Below are 19,456 nucleotides of genomic sequence, written 5' to 3'. Positions count from 1 at the left end.
AATTATGTAAGTTTGTGTTGTTTAAAGGAGGTGCCCCAGGGACGCTGAACGCATGAGCTGACTCGACAGCCGCATGCCTGCTCTGCCATGTCATGCAAAAAATGCTGTTCTAGAAGTGCCCATGAAGTGTCCCGTGCAGCACCAGGCGATATTAACTCCTAAGTGAGACCTTTTATTGTTGTCTTGTGCCAGGACGTGGATCCTGCTGGATGCTCCTGATGTCCTGAGACAAATCAAAGAACATAAGCTGCTGGGGCCTGAATCGATTTCTTTTTCTGTTTGGGAAGGATGCAGTTCTGCCACCTGTGTGCAAATAAAAGGGTCATGAGGAAGTTTCCAAATGGTAAAACCCTGAGGATTTCATAGTCTAGGAAAGCAAAATATTCCTAACTCCTGACTTTTCTGAGACTTGTTAAAGACATAAACCACAGTCTTTTAAAACATTTCTGTAAAGGAACTACTTTATTTTCTTCATATACACAGCTGTACACACTGTTTCTGGATTGTTCATGTGAATGTACCATTGGAAGAAGCACTGCAGGGAGATCCTGTTGAGATTTGAACCACTGCACCATGTTGTCAGGAAGGAGTTTTTATGGCTAAATGAACATCAGCACCCTTCTGTGCACACTCTGCTGTCACTCTGCTGTGCTTCATCCTTGGGTTAATTCATGTTAATGTACTTAATATTGCCTTCCAGGTGCACTGTGCACTATGCAGGACCACAGTTCACACCATAGAGATGTCAGGTCAATCAGCCTTCTTATTCAGGTTGAATGGCTTTAATGTAGCCATAATATTAAACTCCAAAAGCATGAATTTGACACACAACATTTAAAAGACAAAGTTTGTCCCCTTCTGACTCTGAGCTCCTGTACCTTAGAAACGGCTCCTTGTGAAAAAACTTAATTGTGTGAACTGACCTTTGAAAATATAATTAATTATTATTATTTGTTATAACATGCTTACATCAGTCTATATTAACATTATGCCAGCAGATAGTAAGGACTGTCAGTCCTTACCCCAAAGGGCTCATGCTCTAATTAAGATTAACACTAAGAGTCTTAGGCAGCCGTAAAAATGGAAGATTTTGGCAAAGAGGTGCAAGGACTGCGCTTTGAACTAAGAGCATTTGCTATGTACCATGTCATGTGAGATATCAAAATTTGGCCAGGGGAACCTGATAGCAACCAGAAGGTTTACTTTCCGTGTTAGTGGGATTGGGGGTAAGCTGAGGCACCAGGGTACAGTTGGCATTGTACCCACCATGGCACTTTACTTAGTGCGGGTGCATTTGTGAAGCAGAGGCAGGAACTTTGAAGGGGTTGGTCAGGTCAATTTCTGTGACAAATGCCTCCTGCACCTTAGTATTGAGAATATAATTTTCCTAGGCTTAAGCCAAAGTTGCCAATAAGGGCAGTCCAATATCAGGGACTTCAGTAAAAGTCCCAGTTTGTAAGACATTGCATATCCTCAAGTGACAGAAAAATAAGTGGAAGGTCTGGGCAATCACATCACTGCAAATCCAGCAGGCTTAGGTGTTGATGCAGAGCATCTGAAAATACCGATTCCAGCTTTACTTTTGCTTTTCAGTTGGCTTTTAATCAATTATAAAACAAATAAATTCTGCTTAAAAGGGCTGGAAAAACCCACTGTGAAGTCCTTATTATCAGCTGTTTCCCCCAAATATACATCACTGGCTATTTTTACAATTACCTACTATGCTGAATATTTTTTCAGTAGTTGGGGGCATAGATTAGCTCTGGTGGTCACTGAAGGAATTACTGTGGTCCATTCAACCAGTAAAAAACCACATCCTAAGAAGCTGTAGCTTATGGGACCACGGAGGCTCTGCAGAGGCTGTTAAAGGGAGTCTGGCAGATGAGCAAAACCTGACTGCCACAGCCTGAGACAGCCAAAGTCATGGGCGTTATTGTTTATTGTCAGGTAAATTACTCCTGTTGTAATATTTCCTATAAATATTTATTCATACTTTACAAGCCACTTAAAGGTACTAGCGAAATGCATCTGGTTTCCAGTGCCTGACATGTGGTGACCTGCTACCACAACAGACTGCCCAGAGAGACTATAAATCTTTATAGCAGCAAGCCTCAGATTTATCAGTATTTCAAGAAGTAGCGATGGGTATTAGGCAGGTTTTCAGCCAAAGACCCAGGTTTCTAACTCCAGGGCACAATATGCAGAAAAGCTGACAACTTCCTTATTCCTTAAGGAGTATCCTGGAGAAAAACATTAACCCAATAGACATGTTTTGCTGTGTGTGAGGTATGAAAAAAAGAAGTTACATAAAAAACATCCAAAAATCCTAGCAGGCATTACAATTGTTACGATCTAGTATCTCATAAGATCTGCCAATACACTTTATCTTTTGTGCTCAGAACAGCAGGCCTGAAGTTTCCTGGAACATTATCTCCACACACCAAATCCAAAATAAATCGTCATCCTTTCCTCTTTGAATTTGTTTTGTGGCAGCAACTTATCTTGGCATGAAATATTAGCCATATGGACACTAGAATATCTGCTTTGACCTTGACCTCAGAATAAGTGCTGCCAAAAATGTGAGGATAACTCCTGCCTTTCGTTTCCAAGAGTGATGCTCCATGAGTATAGCCCAATCCGTTCTCCTGTTTGCATCTCAGTGTACAGAATATGTGGGTTTTTTCTTTGACTAGGTGTTCTGCTAAGAGCATATTGTCTGTGGCTGGCTAGGAACTGGGAAGCAGTATCCCAGACGATGGTTTCTTTGGCAGAGATGTTTATTCCAGAAATTAAAAACAAAGAGAGAGAGCTAATTTTAGTATCAGGCAGTGGAAAGTGCATTACTTGTGATTGGCTCTCACTACATTATCTAGTCAGTGTTTTCACTGTCTGGATACTTTCCCAAGTAGTAGGCTGCTAGGGGCAAGATAATGCAGATTTTGTTGGTTGCAGAGCTCTGCACTGTTCTGGTTCAGAAATGATGATTAGTGATCATAGTAGAATATTTAGCTGGATAAGATGAGCAGGTACTGCTCCTTTGGTGAGTTTTTGCTACGTGTATTACACTGTTCACAAACAGGTATGAACGATGCCCAGGACTCAGAATAAACACCTTTCATGGCACTTGCATCTGCCCCACATGCAACAGAATCCTAGGACCCAGCAGACACTTAATCAGAGATCTTTCATTTTCCCAAGTCCATCTTCCTTTTCCGCTGTGGCCCATAACAGATATCCTCATTTATAGTGTTGAAATAAATGGTATAACAATGCTCATGGAGAAAGCTGGCAAACCAGGAAGGGTAGAGAAGGGGGCAGGAAGGCACTCCACAGTCTTGGCTGGAAGTTGATCATTACCCAGCTTGGAGTCCTGCTGCTTTGACGAACTCATCTCCCTGGTTTGCTAAGACTGTGACAACATCTTTCACCTCAACATCACTGGTTGAAATTCACACTAGTGCAGTGCTAATGGTGCCATCTGATGATGCTCAGTGTACTGTGCAAAATGGATTTATTCCATGTGCTTCCTAGTGGGCAGAGATACACATTACACTTGACAGCTTCAACATATGGAAATAGTGATGTGATTGATGTGGTCCCTGCAGGTCACGCTAACTCACGGTGTATTAGCCCTGCATCCCAGGGAGGTTTATGCTACTGCAGCTGCCCACCTCCATTTTCTGAACTAGGAATAAATGAAAGAATTGATGTTCCCAGTGGTGTGAATCTGGCACCTTGTGAAATGATGTGCACTACAGAGGGAGGCAGGAAGCAAATTTCACACAGTCCAACCCCACAGCACATGTGAATCAAAGACTGGTATATGGGTGTTAAGGGCAGTTGTGTTAGATTGAGTCACACTTCCCATAATCATAATGCTTTTTAAAATGTCTGTGATAGCTATGTTTACTTGTTAATTTTTAACACTTGGAGTGAGTAGATTTTCCAAAGTTGCTAAGTAGAGGACAGCATGTATAACCTAGGAAGCCCTCTCATCAGACATCCTTTCTTGACCTAGTTTTCAGCAAGGCCTAAGCAGCTGCTCTCTCAAAAAACAGATTGCTTCATGGCAGCCAAGACTGGAGACAGTCAAATTTTAGGATTTTGCGGCCAAAGGAGTGAGTGGACAAAGGTTCCCCATAATGATATGGACATTTATCTGGAGACCTCCTGTCCACAATGAAAATGACGAAGTCTTTTGTTTCTACACCTCCAGTGTAGGATGCTTTGTAGCTTCTACAGGGAAATCACCTGCCTATGGCACTTTAAAGCTGTCATGTGAGTCCATACTGCAAGCTCCTCTCTCTCTTTGCTGTAGAGATTCCTTGTAACCTTCCTATTCCCACCTCATCACTCCCATGGCCATGGGGTCACTGTAGCTCCTTCCAATTTGCCTTTCTCTTCCTACTTTCACAGAGAAACCAACAAAGTTGGATGCTAACTCTTCTGTCCTGGGGCAGAACATGGAAGGTATTCCTTCCTGCCAGACACGCAAGCCATGCCATTCCCTGTCCGCTTGTCCCTCCATGGCGTCTCACCTTCTCTCTGTGTTTTTTCTTCAGGTGTTCTACTGATCTTGGCACTGACAGAAGAGCTGGTGTTTTCTGTTCAGGTACTGTCTCCCACTGTCTCCTCCTCTCAGGGCTTCCCGATGAACACTACCACTATCACAGCCATGGGAACAACACCTCACCACAAAGATCACCACACGGCAGAACCTCTTCCCACGTCTGCTCGTGCCATTCCCCATCCCGTCAGCCTGGCGGAGAAAGCCCCTTTCACTGGGCAAAAGCAAGCGAGCAGCCCTCACATCGGCAAAAAGGAAGCTTATCATTTATACAACCAGAGTGCTTTGTACTCAGGACAGTCTCGCCCCAAGGGGAAAATATTCCAGGTGTTCAAAGGCAACTTCTCAGAGTCCTCAGAACCTTACCTAAAGACGACCCTGCACTCTCCCTTTCCTACCCTGAGGAGCCCTTTCACAGACCACCCATTTCAGTCCCAGACCACAGCATCCAGTGATCCAAATGGCACGGGGCTGGCAAGAACTACACTCTCAGACCCTTCTCCCCACCACAACGCCTCCGCAACCCTTAGGGAAGCAGAGCGAGGGAACGGGGATGAGGTAGTGGTGCAGGAGGCAGATTTTACCACCACAACTGCTGGACCATCAACTGATCCTGAAGCAGTGTCGGTGCCTTTTAAACCCACCCACTACAACGTATGGGATATGCTGAGCAAAAACAACTCTTGGGTGACCTTGAATCTCAGTACAAATGTCCCTCTATTTGCTGGCCCTGGATCCGCAACAGCAGCAGCTGGTCACTCGGTTCAGACCAGCTTTGACATCAGCGTCTCCTCCCAGGCAGCGGGAGACCCCAAGGGACCTGCTCCAACGCAGCACAGCGCGGTGACTAACACGACCTTGCTAGGCAGTGCTCTCTCTGCAGCACCTGCCACGAGGTTGTCCAGCTCCATTTCCACGGCTGGCTCCACCGCCACTGGGAACTTCCTGAACAGACTGGTTCCTGCCGGGACCTGGAAACCAGGGGTGCAAGGAAACATCTCCCATGTCACCGAGGGAGACAAACCCCAGCACAGAGCAACCATCTGTCTCAGCAAGATGGACATTGCCTGGATCATTCTGGCTATCAGCGTACCTATATCCTCATGTTGTAAGTTAATTGCCACTTTATTTTGCTTTCTCTTTCCTTAAATTCAGATTTTGGCCCATTATTCAAGGACCAGCTGGAGTCCTAACAGAGGCAGGACAGCTTGAGATGGATGAGAAGCACAGGGATCACGATCACTGACCAAAGTTTGCTTAACTTCAAAATGCAGGGCTAAAATGTTACACTCAAAACATACTTGCTCTATTGCTGTTAAAAATCTTTTGGGGCCCTCCATTTGAGGATGTAACACAAAGCTGAACAACTCTAGAAGGTGAAACAGCTTTACTCCAAGATGTATAAGATGGTGACCAAAAACTGTACAAGTCTTTAATCTAGGAATTAATATTTGCTGCCCTGGAATTGGATTAAAAAAGCTCACTGCTAACCCAAAGGATTAATAACAGCTCTAAAGACTAATACATTAGGAAACACCAGTTTTCCAATGCAGTAAAATATTTCATTGCAGGCAGTTCCTGAAGGGTCAGATTTAGAAGCCTGGTAACCAAAGTGCTGGTTTCCTCCATTTTAATTCCAATTTTGCACCTGCTGAGGGAACAGGAAGAGTTTGAAACCCTGGCCTTCAGACACCAGGAGTCAGCCACCTGCAGGACCAGGGAAGGTTGGGTTCTCAGAGATGGCTCAGGGTCTTATCATTTGACTCAGTTACAAAAAACACATGAGAAATTATGAGAAAGCTTATGGGTGGATGCCAGGGTGTCCCATGCTTAACTGGGTTGTATCAGCAAGGTGGGACAACATGCTCTCTGGGGTTTCACTGTTGCAGGGTGTGATTATTCTAATCTGTCTGGAGTGAAACAAAACAAAACATTTCCCAGTCTTTGCTGCCTGAGGAAACATAAAAGAGTAGTAGCCAACAATACTCAATATTAGTTCTGTGATTGTACTGAGGAAAAGGCTAGATGAGCTGCCAGAGTCAGTCACACGCAGCTTGCTCCTGCCAAAAAGGACAGTGCTGCTCTCTTCTGCCCTCTCTGAGGCATAGGCATCTGATCCTGCCCCTCTGCTTATGCCCAGGCCTGACCTGATGTGTTCCTGAGGCACTTTCAGATTGATAAAGTGGCCAAAAATTATTCACTTTGCTCTTTGTTACTTTTTGTCCACCCACTGAGCTGAATCAGCTCCCCACAGGGTCAGATGAGCACAAGACCTGGAGAGGATGAGGTTGCAGGGATGCAAACCTGGTGAGGGGGCCACACTAATCTTTTCAGCAGCTGCAAATTATTGGATTGGGTCAGCATATCTGTTAGACTCACACCTCTGGGACCATCAGTTCTGCTGTTGCCAATGTGATTAAAACCACAAGCAAGAACAAACATAAACGATGGGCAATCAAAGAGAAACCAAAGCAGAAGTGTGCATACATGCTTCTGTGAAAGATGGAGAGGAGAAACTGGGATATGGGAAGTCCATGGTGAGAAGCAGCAATATTTGATGATTTGATGAACTATAACTTGTCTATCAATCAGTAGAAATAGAGGACCAAATAAATTCTTCCAGGCATTATGTTTTGGGCCAATATTCAGAATATTCAGAAATATTCAGAATATTCAGAAATATTCAGAAAGAAAGCTGAGCTGGATAGAAAGCATCCAGATACAAAATACAAAATATAATACAAGCATAGGAAGCATAACCAATATGTAAACTGGTCTGTGCCTGCAGAGTGCCATATATGAGGTAATAAGTAGTGACAGTTATTAACAACAAAAACAATAATAATAATAATAATTTGAAGAGTCTGCTAGCAGGATTTCTAACCCACTATTCCTTAAATAGTGGTGTTAACACTTTTATTCTTATCATATGCACCATAATGGTATGTGTTCATGTGACTGTCTGTTCTGATTCTTGTATTCATAAACTACATTTTTTAAAAAGTCAAATGCTACTTTGAAAATTATCTGTACCAGCTCTAATGAGTGTTTCAATGATTCAGATATTTAAGTCCTTCCTTCAAGGCCAGATTCCTGAAGATGGTCTTCAGTGGGACTCTCGTTTTAAAAGATCTGGAGACCCTGAGATGTATTTCAGCATTGAAATGAATGGCAGACAAGCATTCAAATGGGATTTTTTTGGGATCTGGGTGTAGTGCTTAGGAAATTGATTTCATCCAAAAGTTATGCTGTTTAAACCATGCCAAAAGAAGTGCTGTTGCACAGGCATAGGCTTTTCCTATAGAAGAAGACAAGTAAGATATAACATCCCAAAGCACTTTTACCCAAATGCACGGGTATCAGTTGTGGCTGCACAGCGGAGGGACGCTTTATTTTCTGACCCTCAGACACCTGTGTATCTTCAGGCCCGGTGTGCAGTGTACAGTGTAAGGTGTACGGGATGGGCTCTGCGGTGTGGGGTGTGCGGTGTGGGCGTGCGAAGGGGACTGTCGCCACCTCCCGGGCACGAGCGCTGCAGCTGAGGACAGGAGGCCCCGCACTGGCATGTGCTCCTCACTTCTGATCCAGAGGGGACTGATGCCGGGAGAGGGATGAAGAGTACAGATATGTGGGTTTCATTTCATCTTCAAAGGGTGAAATTTTCTGGGAGAGGCTCTCACAGCTGCTGTGGGCACAGACTGAGAAAATACCGTCGTGCTCCTGCCTTGGGATGCTGAAAGATGTAGATATCTTGGATATAGAGACTCAGTTCCATGGTCTTAAATATCTGAGCTGCCCTAACAGGGAACAAGCCATGGAGAAAGTCACTGAGGACCCCTATCACGGGAGGTTACTGCTTCCAGGAGCTGTGGGCTGGTGGCTCTGTGCTCAGACTGGCACCTTCAAGACTGCTGGCCAGAGTCATTGAGGGAGCCAGCGAGCCCTGAGCTGCTGCTGCAGCACCTGTGAGAAAGGCTAAGGTCCAGCACCAGGCAGAGAGGCAGTCTTGAGGCAGGGAATTTAGCAATGCATCCTGGAAAGACATGGAATGAGGTGAGGAGATGCAACTCGGAGCCTATGCACGGCTGCAGAGCTGTAGGAATCTAATTAACTCAGCTCCCTTCTGCTTAATGAGGAGTGCCCCTGAGCTGGTTCACCGACCTCCAGGCTGTTTTTTCCAGAGCCCTTGCAGAGCTTCACAGTGGCCAGAGCATCCCTCCTCTGCCAGAGGCTCTTGTGCCTTTCCTCATAATCCTTCCTCTGTGCGAGGAGTGGCAAAGAGGCTGGAAAAGCTTTCTTGGAGGGCTTCTGGGCACAGCTTGTGCTACCCAAAATCCTTGGAAGAGGAAACACATCATGATGCTGCAAAGACACCTCTGTCCCTCTCTGATGCGTGACACAGTAGAGCCCTACATGCTGCTTGCTATCACACCTTTTAGTGATAGGCACCTGTTAAATGAAAATCTGAGGGCATTATACCTTCCATAGCAGGGGAAATGACATGCTAGAGAGTGACCACAGGAGCCCTTGGCTCCTCATCTCTGCTGGAAAAAGCTCTTGGGATGCTGTACTTTTCTTCACAGAAGATGTGAAGCTCCTTGATGGCTATCCCTACTGTGGGGATTTGCATTGAAGAGCAGGAAGGAGCAGAGGGTTTGTTCGGCATCACTGTGCCCTGACATCTGAGTCCCACTGAGGAGTGGCAGGTCCCTCCAGCCATGCTGGTGGCACAGCTGAGTGGCTGTAGCACTAGCTTGAAGACCCAAGCCTCAGGAGCTTACCTGCTGAAATAAGAGATAGGATTTAGCCTCCCTGTCCCTACAGTACATATTTCTTTACAAATGCATAGATTTCTAAGTCCCATTGAAATCCCTTAAAGTGATAGCCAGAAAAGTAATGCTTTGAATAGGAATGCATGAGCCACACGTTCTGCATGAACCTGAGAAAATCGTTTCACCTTTTGGCACCTGAGTTCCATGGCATAAATAAGGAGGGTAAAGTTGTTAATGCCATAGGAGGCCTGCAAAAATGAAAGATTCTGTATCATTGCCTCCCCAGGAAAGCAAAATCGTATATAACAGTGATGTCAGTATTTTCTGAATGTCAGAGTTCGAGTTGTTTTTGCAGTGTCCTTCAGGCAGCCTTGAACATTTTTGTGCATATGCCAGTGAATTGTACATGTGTAGGTGCCTGTCACTGCAATGCAGAACAAGACACAATATGAACTCATTGTAAAACCTACTGTCCCAGTTCTTGGGCTCCTGGTACTTCAGTCTCTGTAATTACAGAATGACACAATGAAACGTGGAAGAACAGAAACCTGCAAATCAGACACGCAGAAGTCAATTCATTCAGTCAGTTCTGCTGATGTGGGAAAACACGAGAGGAAGGCTGAGCCTCCAAACACAGGCATCAGCAGAACTCAGAGTATATGAAGAATTGCCTTAGACCTAACCCCACTTAGCTCACATTTCATGCACTGGGACACTTTCCAAAATTATCTCATCCACCTTCTCCATCGCAAAGCCTACGCATGTTTGCTTCCCAGTCTGAAGTGAGAAAGATCCCAAGTCCTGAGTCTAATGCCCAGGTATGAACTCAGGCTGAGCTGGAAAAGAGCCTCCTCTCCAGATGTCCGTAGCTGTAGTCAATAATCAAGCCCCTTGTGATACCTGTTTCAGAGCTAAGTATGCACTGCTATAAATAGTAAATGAGGGAAATGGAAAGAAATATGGGAAAAGCACTGTTTTAGTCATTGAGGCAAGGGTTCTGTGGAAACTTAGTTTATGTTATGATCTGCAGGCATAGGGAGAAGTAAATGACTGTCCTTCACCCTGAATATTACCTGACTTTTAAGTGCTTACAGCTTTTAAGTCTATTAACACTGTGTTTAATGTGGGAGCTGTAGAGTGGGGGAAGGGGGCATGTAGCAGTGAAATATTGGTAAAATATTGAAGTGAGTTGAAGGAAAAGACTGTCAGGAAGCTGTAGGGAGTTGTTATGATCTGATTACACTGCATTAATGAAGCTAGTGTTGAATATGGTGTATAAACCTGGTGGTTTATGTTTTTTTAAAAAAAATAAAATTGGAAGATTAGAAAAGAGCCATGCAAATTATTTAAGTGCTGATAAATGCAACGTAGTTCCATTTGTGTCATGATGTCAAGAAGAGGCTGAAGCCCACATGTACAGGGGACATTTCTGATAGCATAGTGAAAGCTTTTAATAAAAAAAGGAAAAGGAGATTGAACAAGTGAGGGTGGAAGGTGGAGATTTATGCAACAAGGGGAATGTAAACATGTCCCCACAATGGAAATTAAACATTGAAACAAACTTCATGGAAATGGGATAGATATCTGGTCCCTTTGTGTCCTTTAATGAAGCTGAGTATTTTCCTATGAGATGTGCTGTACCTGTAGCTTACGGTTAAAGTAACAGGTGAAAGTCTCCTGGTGTGCAGGTGTTATGTAGGTTCCCACCATGTTCCCACTAGCCTTTAAATCTGTGAGAATCTTATGTCTCCCATTTGTAGGCTGTATTATGTCCTGTTTCATGGGTGGGGGAACAGATAATGCAGATGCACCTTGCCTTACGGCCAGAGGGAGGCCAGAGTAAGAGCTGGAACTCATCAGCAGCTCAGCCCCTGAATGTGTGAGTTGACTTTTCTTCCTCCAGACTTGCAGAAGGTGAAAGAATGCGGGCTAGAAATGCCCCCAAACTCCCTGAACCTCCAGTGTCTACAAAATTGCAGAGCCCCTTGATGTTTCCTAACATGTGTCATAATCTCTGTACAGAGAGCTTCAGGCTGACACAGGGACATTGCTGAGATGTTCTCATGGCACTTGCTATTGACTTTAACATGGAGCAGGCAAAGGGAAAAGTCAGTTTAGCTTTTTTGACTCCCAGAAATTAACCAGAGGAGTACTTGGAAATTAGAGTTAGTCCTTTTTCTGCCCAAAGGATTGGCTATCTCTGAAACAGGTGATATATGGGAGCACTGAACTGCAGTGCTTTCTCATCCTTACAAGGATATCACATAATATACCAGGAAAGATTAGCAGGGTATTGTCACTACTATTGGTCTCTCTTTAGCTCTGTTGTTGTCATTATTGCCATTTCTCTCTTCCAAACTATCTCCACCCTCTGTGTATTTCATCCACTTAATATGTCCTCCCTGGCAATCACTGCTGTCTGTCTGGAAAGAGTTTTTCTGTAATACACGTAATTCCAGTCACGGGAGCAAATGGATACCTAGGAGTATTGGTAAAGCTGTACCCTGTTCCAATGTTGTTCTGGAAGTGAGCAGTCCTATGTTAGCTACTTTAATTTCCCTAAAATAAGCCCCAAATTTGGCATATTATTTGGTAGATGTGGCACTTAAGGACATAGTTTAGTGATGGACCTGTCAGTGTTAGGTTAATTGTTGGATTTGATGATCCTAAAGGTCTTTTCCAACTGAAGTGATTATATGATTTTATGAAAAGGGCGGTTAATATGCGATGAATAGCCACATTCCAGTCCTGCTGTCCTCCCTCTCCCTCTGAAATGAGGCCTCCTCTGCTTTGAATTGGGACAGCTTATGTAGACATCCTTCACATAGTTGAGGAAGCTCAGGAACCCATTTTCCACGCTCTTCCATCCATTTGCTTGTATGTGCACTAAGGTTGGAGGCCAGGAGTGTAATTAAGGGAAGGAGTATTACTGCTGTATAACAACCATATCTGCACATGGCAAGGCCATTTCCTGCTGGGAGAAGCTGAGATCTAGCTCGACTCAGTGTCACTGGCTTTCCAGCCTCTAAAACCCAAATTCAATACTTCTCTGTCAGCAGCCACAACATTTTATAAACTGTAAAACCTCAGGCTTTCAAAATATTTGCATAGAGTTGACTTAACTGGGGCTCTCATATCCCCAGACTCCTTCAGAAATGCTCTGTGCCTTAGGGATCACTTGTTGCTGGAGTATTGAAAAGCTCCAAGGGCTGTTGGCTCTCGCCAGCAGCGATGAGGACTAAATGCAGGTCCTGCTTCACTTTCTAGTCTTACCAAGCCTGCAGGCTGGACTGGGACATGGAGAGGGCAGCAGCAAAGGAGGGATAATAGATGTAGCCCTTCAGGACAGGCATTTCCCTGGGCAGGGAGAGCAGTTCTGGTGGTCCACTGGGTGCCTGCCTACAGGCACAGCAGCAGGCTGTCAGCAAATGAAGCTGACCAAGACCGAAACACTGAAGTAATATGAGTCAAGGATAAGAGAAAAGTTGATTATGACCTGCTTTTCTGAAACATGCAGGAACAGTGTGGGAGATTTTTCCATCAGTTTCAGAAGAAGATTTACAGCATGAGCCCATCTTTCCCTTTGAATGAGACATAAACTGCCTGAACTGAAATCCATTAATTTTTTTTTCTTAGTATCTTATTCTTTTGTTTTAAATAGAGCTCTAGCCTTGCACTTTTGTATTGCTATTTTGAGTGAGTAGATGGGATAAGAAATTAGACCCATGGCATATGGGTAGCAGCAATGTTTGTCAAAACATACATAGCAGCTGTGACTTCTCTGCAGTTTTTTCTTTCCTCTGGGCTGTAATTCTAATACATAATTTTACCTGTAGCTGAGGAAATAATATATTTTTCTGCTTCATGAATATTTTCCCTCTTCTACTGTGAGGGCTTTAGAAATGATGGAGTGATTTTACAGCAGGGCATTCCCTATTTCACAGGGTACAAATCAAAGTACATGTGGAGCTACCTGTCTGTCTAAATCACGTACATTACAAGCACAACTGGTGAATTAATTCCACAGTAAGAGAAACAGACAGATCTTACACATTACTGCTCTGAGCAAACTCTTGTATGCTCCTCAGCTTCTGCCTGAGCAAGGACCAGTGGGAGCAGTAAGTCTGTTACAAGGGGTTTGCCCAGCCCCCGTAAAATTGCAAAGATTACCCATCTGAATTGCAACAGAGATGACTAAACCAGAAGCAATTCCAGAAAATAACACTCAACCAGCTTTGTGTTTGTCTGCCTGCTGGGCATTACCCTAGCATTTCTGGAGTCCGGGTGTGCCTGTGGCCTTGAGACCAGACAGACAATTATCTCAACAAGTTTCACTTGCTGGTCACTTTGTCTTGCCTAATTGCTCTAAGTTCAGATATTTCAAATTGCAGAAGTTTAAGTGTGCTCTGCAGATAAGAGAAAAAGCCAAGCTCAGACACCCCCAGTGTCCAGGCAAATGTGGTGAACAGGCTATGCTTGTCTGTTGATCCCACATCTTGATACAGATGATAGAGACAGGCAGGAAAACTCCGGCTCTGGAGTTAATGCTGTCCTGGAAGCGAAAGCTACATGAGACAGATGCTGGAGGGGGTCTTCACGCTACCTGACCACTGTCTCATCCTGCCCAGGAGCCTATCTGTTCCTCTTACTGGTTGCTGATGTGTTGGAGCATGGTCAGAAAGCCCCCTAAATCCAAGTTATGAATGGCAGGCAACATAATGGCAGGGATCGGTGGCATTTCAGGATAGAAGCTTTTGGTATTGAAGACATGCAACTACAAGCACTTGTGGATTTGCTTTTCAGGCTAGGACAGGTGTCTCTCAGTGCCCACTTGCTAATGTGCTCATAACTGCAGCCTCTGAACACACCAGAAGAAGAAAAGATCTGCACAGAGATGTCCTTGCAGTCCCTGAGGAATGCCCTCTCTCCTAAAGGGTCTGTAAATCCCTGCTTAGGTATTAAAATGCCATCAGGTACACCACCAAAGCTTTTCATTTATCAGGCAGCCACATCTTCAATATTATAAACTCACATCAAAAAGAAAGTACAAACTGCATATTCTGCCAAGCCCAAAGCCTCATCTGCTTGGCCTGAATTCACATAATTGTGTGGGGTTTGTTAGGAGAGATCTGACCGTGAGTGAAGCATATGAATGGAAGTCACCAGCCCTCTTCTTAAGTAACACAAATCCGTGGTACTGATGAGTCCTTATTGAAAGAAAATAACCACATTTTTTACATGTTTCTATTGACAGCAGTTCTGCTGACAGTGTGCTGCATGAGGAGGAAGAAAAAGACATCTAACCCAGAAAACAACCTGAGCTATTGGAATAATGCCATTACTATGGACTACTTCAACAGGCATGCTGTTGAGTTACCGAGAGAGATCCAGTCACTGGAGACTTCAGAGGTACCTTGCTTGCAGAACTGGTGTCTAAAAACTGTAACTGAAGCCATGCCGGGAGGAGGGGAGAGGAAGTCATATTAATAAAGCCTTGAAATCCCTGTGCATATTTGGGGCACAGCTTTTTGAGAAGGACTCACTCCTGCACATGTATAAGATGGGACAAATATGTCAGTAAAATTGGATTGCCATCCTATTCCCAGCCACTGAGGATATGTTCCATATTGCTGTGTAGTGATGAGTATTAACCACCTCTAGGTGAATTTGTTCCTGGGTTTCTCTTCCTTGTGAGCCCATGGCCAATGTGTAGCCATACCACGACTGCTTAAGGAAGGCCCTTTGGGCTGTGTGGTGACTGACAGTCACTCTACTGTGCACGTCCCCCACGGCATCAGAGAAAGGGGGCTGGTGGGAGTTAATAACACAAATTTAATGTATTTATATCTCAGGAGCTGCCTATAACTTCTCAAATACCAGCTCAGGGAGTGAGTGTTCCCAGTATATAAGCAATCAGAGCATCAGTATGTGGGAGTGTGTAGTGGTGGTATATGCTCATTAGCCTTTACCAAAGGGATTTGACTGGTTCAGTGGGATTATTCACATATGGGCAGATAATGCAACTGATAGAAATGTATTCCCTGGCCTTAGGGATAGAGAAGGATAATTCAGTTTAGTTCAAAGGTATTTAAAACCTAGCAACAGTGGAGAGTTCCAGTTTGTGCTAGAGTGATTTTCAGATCATCTAGCTGACTAACCCATCTGATTAAATTAAAAAAAAAAAAAGGTTTATAAAGGAACCTCTGAGATGTGATTAGACAAATGCTCACAGTCACTTCATTAACCCTCATTTGTTGGCAATCATGTTGCTTAGGCTAAGGCAGGACCTGGTCTGTACTTAACCAGAATCAAATGATAGGCCTATTCACATACAGGATGGTCTCCAATAGCTGTCATCTCAGTTATTTAAACCTGATCAGAACATGACTGAACTGGGGCATGCTTTGGTGGCTTGGAACTGTATATTTGGCTTTCTGAGCTTAAAAAGAAGCTAAAAAAGCATCTTTGAGGAGTCAAGCCTAGCTGAGAGGCAGGAAACTTTCAATGAGTCACGAAAGTGAAAACCCAAGAAATGTGAAAGCTCAAGGTCTGCTAAGGGACTGGAAGTTTGGTGCATCTGACTTCTGTGTCCCCAGACTGAGACAGAATCAGCCTGACTAGCAGAGGAGCTCTTCACTAACAGCTCCTCCTGCCTGAAGAAGGGTAAAATCAGCTCACCAAACTTAGGTTTTCAGAGTCAGAGCCCACAAAATTCAAGCGCCTTTGAGGGATGGGGAGGAGTGCCCTGTGTGCTAGTGGAGGGCAAGGGGTGTGAAGTACTCAATCTGCTTCTCTTTTTCCCCCAGGATCACCTCTCTGAGCCACGCTCCCCTGCCAACGGTGACTACCGCGACAGCGGGATGGTCCTCGTGAACCCTTTCTGTCAAGAAACTCTATTTGTGGGACATGAACAAGTCTCTGAAATATGACCCCACAGCTTCCCGCATATTGCAGTTTCATCTCTACTGTCTCCAAATTATAAATAAATATATATATTATAAATATAACCTTTGTGTAACCCTGAATTACAAGAAATGTTTTCAGCTTTTCTTTTCTTCCTCAGAATTGTCAGACCCTTTTTTATAAGTGTGGTAAAACTTTACAGAACAAACTGTGGCTTTATAAAATAAAGGTATTTCTAAGCAAAACACCTGTCCAATGGACTGTTTGCTTCACTGTCATTTACAAACTGCTGCTAAATATACTTGGTCTGGAAAAATACTGTGTAAGGCTGCTTTTGGTGCAGGCAGCATGTGTTGGGTACAGCATCCTGCATCCTACATGACAATGCTGAGCCTGAGCATAAGCATTCCTGTTCAGTGAGTGTCCCTTCTCCTACTGTAAAAGGACTTCAGTCACTCATTTTCTTTATGCTGCCAAGTTAGAATACAAACCAGACAGGACCGGTGCAGTTGCCAGAAGCAGTCCATATGGCTCGTGTGCCAGTCTTCTATCCTTTGCATGACTCCAGTACTCCCTGAGCACTGACTGCAATGAGCCCTTCATTGTTCCTCTTCCAGCTTGAGCTCCAAAACTCTTTTACAAGAGCAAGGACAAGAATGACCCTTTTTTCCTGCATAAATATTTTAGCCACACAACATGTTGGATTCATAGTTGCTCCACTTCAGCCCAATAAGTCTGGAATTATTTCCTGCAGATCAAGCAGCCTCAAAAGAAGGTATATAGAGTGTTCTCTTCAAAGGAACAGAAAATTCCTTCAAATTTATCAGAAATCTTGAAATCTTGTGACTAGGGACTCCCACCAATTCTATGGCTTTGACCCATTTCCACTTCCCCACTGTTTTATTTACCTTGTCTGCTCAGACTGCTTGTGCCACTGAATCAAGTTTCCTCGTACCTTCTTCTCTCTGAGACATTCCTTCCCCCCTTAAGAGGGAAAGACACAGTGTTTCAGAGCAAAATGGCATTTCTGTCCTACCCAGTTAAGTGCTAGATTGCAGGCTCTAGTAGTGTTGGAGGAATAGTAAGGGTGAATGAAGCTTAAATGATGGATTAAAAATAGGTTATTACAAGGTAAGGCTAATATGGAACATGGAATGACCTTGCTCAAATCGATGCTCTCTCTTTGAGTAACCCAGAACTGTTACCGTGGGACCAGTTTTCAGTTTTGCCTCTCAAATTGCTTTTTGATATCATTCAGCAAGTGAAATGATCTCCATCCTTTGAAGTCTCATCCTCCTTCTCTCCGCCTCTGGCCATCCGTGCTGGTAGATTATTTTCTACCTTCACTCCTTACTTCATCAGGATCAGGCTGTGAGGCAACTGGGAGTTTACCCCCTGCTGCTCAGGTTTATCACTTGGTTGCATGAAAGGGAAGTTTGAGCACGACAGGGTTAGTGTAGCATCATTAACCATATGCCTTGTTCCAGGTGAGCCACAGCTGATACTAGAAAAGGGAATTCTAGCAGTGGCACATCTGGTCCGGCTGTTCCCACCTGCAGAGAGTGTCTCAGTGGCTGCTGTTAGTCAGAGCAACATGACAACTTTACTAAATGATGGCTGGAATCAGACCAAGACGTGGGTCAGGGGGCCATAGAGGCATACTTGTCTCCCCCTTTCTCTCTGTTCCACATGTGTACTTCAGCTGTCCTGAAGCACAAACCTGAATGTGGACTATAGGCTTCCAAAAATCGGAAAATTGTAGTGTTATAGGGGCTCTCCTGGATATTTGATTTTCTGTTCAGCATCAGAGAGTAACATAAGGCTTTGCTACGAGGAGACTGGGGCAGGCAGGAAGACATGGCTGTGTACGGACATGGATAGGCACTTTGGGAATATATCTTTTCACCGTGGGATAAACACTATGCAATATGATATCTGTGATCCTCATGATCAATTAGTAAATGGCCTCCTGGAACTCACTTGTTGATAGGACAGCAGAAGCTTCCTGACTGTCTTTTCAAGAGCAAAAACAATCCCACAAGGATCTTAATTTCTATTTCAAGAGGTAGGTGGAAACAGAGAACAAGTTTATAGAGAACTAAATTCAAATTTGGGAAAAAAAGTCTGTATTCTTACATTTGTTTTCTGTACATGGTATTACTTTTACAAGTTTTATTTTCTAATTTGATACAGAGCACATAAACTGAAAATAATGTGGAAGAAATACTGGAGGATTAGCCAGTGAAGTTTGCTTGGTAATCTAAAGGAAGAATACCTAAACTAGCCAAAAGTATGTGCAAAGCTGAGAGATGCTGTGCTATTCCCAGTCTTCACACAACCTGGAAGTGGTGACCTGACTGTAGACAGTCTTGCAATTCTCAAACAAGTGAAACAAACTCAGCCACCAACCCAGCGAGCCAGGATTAGGCACCAGTGGAAGACAGGAATTTCTGATTGTATCCCGTCTCGCCAAAGATTCACCGCTGCCCCTATAAAAACCTACTCTGCATTAGGGCAATGCCCAACATCAGCACATTACAATCATTCCCACAAAGATGCGCACATGGTAATCCTACACTGGAATGGCATCCTGGCTGTGAAGCATCCCTGTGTGTAGGTAGAAAAAGCTAGACGTAACATTGTATTGTCAAGGATCCCACTGTACCATGAACATGTCCCACTTATGTACCTATAAACTATCCACCTGATCACTAGTTGCTAAAGAACAGTGACATAAAAAGAAGAGCAGGGGAAATCTCTCCTGCAGTAAGTCTCTAGGATTGTTCTGTCCTTTTCTTTCGTTTCACAGTTGCCTCACTTTGTCACCACATGCAGTCAAAGAAATGAAACTGGCCCTTGTTGAACGGACAAAGTACAATTGATTATGTGAGGTCAAACTCACTGAGCAGGGGTAGATGTGAGGGTGCTTCTCCCTAGTTAAAATCTGCTGGATTGTCTCAGAGAGCCTTGGTTGTTTGGTAAAGTCAAACTGCAGAGAAGTCCAGAAGCTGCAGCAGGGCCGAGGAAGCATTCTTTACTCTGCAGCAGCAAAAGGCTGGCTTGACTCTGCTCGATTGTGGCCCTATTGGCTCCTCAGAGGTTTGGGTTTTGCTAAGTTTAGGTAATGTCTTGCTGTGGTAGTCTCTGTCTGGAGAAAGCATTGGCGTGGGCAGCAAATACATTTGTAATATATATCTTGATACCTGTGGTTATA

At 44.0% G+C, this 19,456-nt stretch overlaps 1 protein-coding gene across 9 annotated transcripts in view; it reads left to right on the top strand.

The window, feature by feature from the left end:
- Nucleotides 1-16,489, top strand: part of TMEM108 (transmembrane protein 108) — a 162,547-nt gene extending 146,058 nt beyond the window's left edge. For 7 of the 9 annotated variants that reach the window (XM_032704860.1, XM_032704833.1, XM_032704850.1 and 4 more), the window contains 3 exons: nt 4,563-5,675; nt 14,594-14,748; nt 16,146-16,487. In XM_032704860.1, the coding sequence (XP_032560751.1) occupies nt 4,563-5,675; nt 14,594-14,748; nt 16,146-16,268 (1,391 nt within the window). In that variant the 3' untranslated portion in view covers nt 16,269-16,487. Of the gene's footprint in view, nt 1-4,562; nt 5,717-14,593; nt 14,749-16,145 lie in introns of those variants that run through there. The other 2 variants (XM_032704870.1, XM_032704908.1) reach the window with 2 other exon arrangements.
- The last annotated feature ends 2,967 nt before the right edge of the window (nt 16,490-19,456 follow it).

This window comes from Chiroxiphia lanceolata, chromosome 1, assembly GCF_009829145.1.
Source record: "Chiroxiphia lanceolata isolate bChiLan1 chromosome 1, bChiLan1.pri, whole genome shotgun sequence".
NCBI classification, from domain to species: Eukaryota; Metazoa; Chordata; class Aves; order Passeriformes; family Pipridae; genus Chiroxiphia; species Chiroxiphia lanceolata.
Note: the sequence above shows the minus strand (reverse complement) of the source record. Positions and strands in the feature narration are given on the sequence as shown.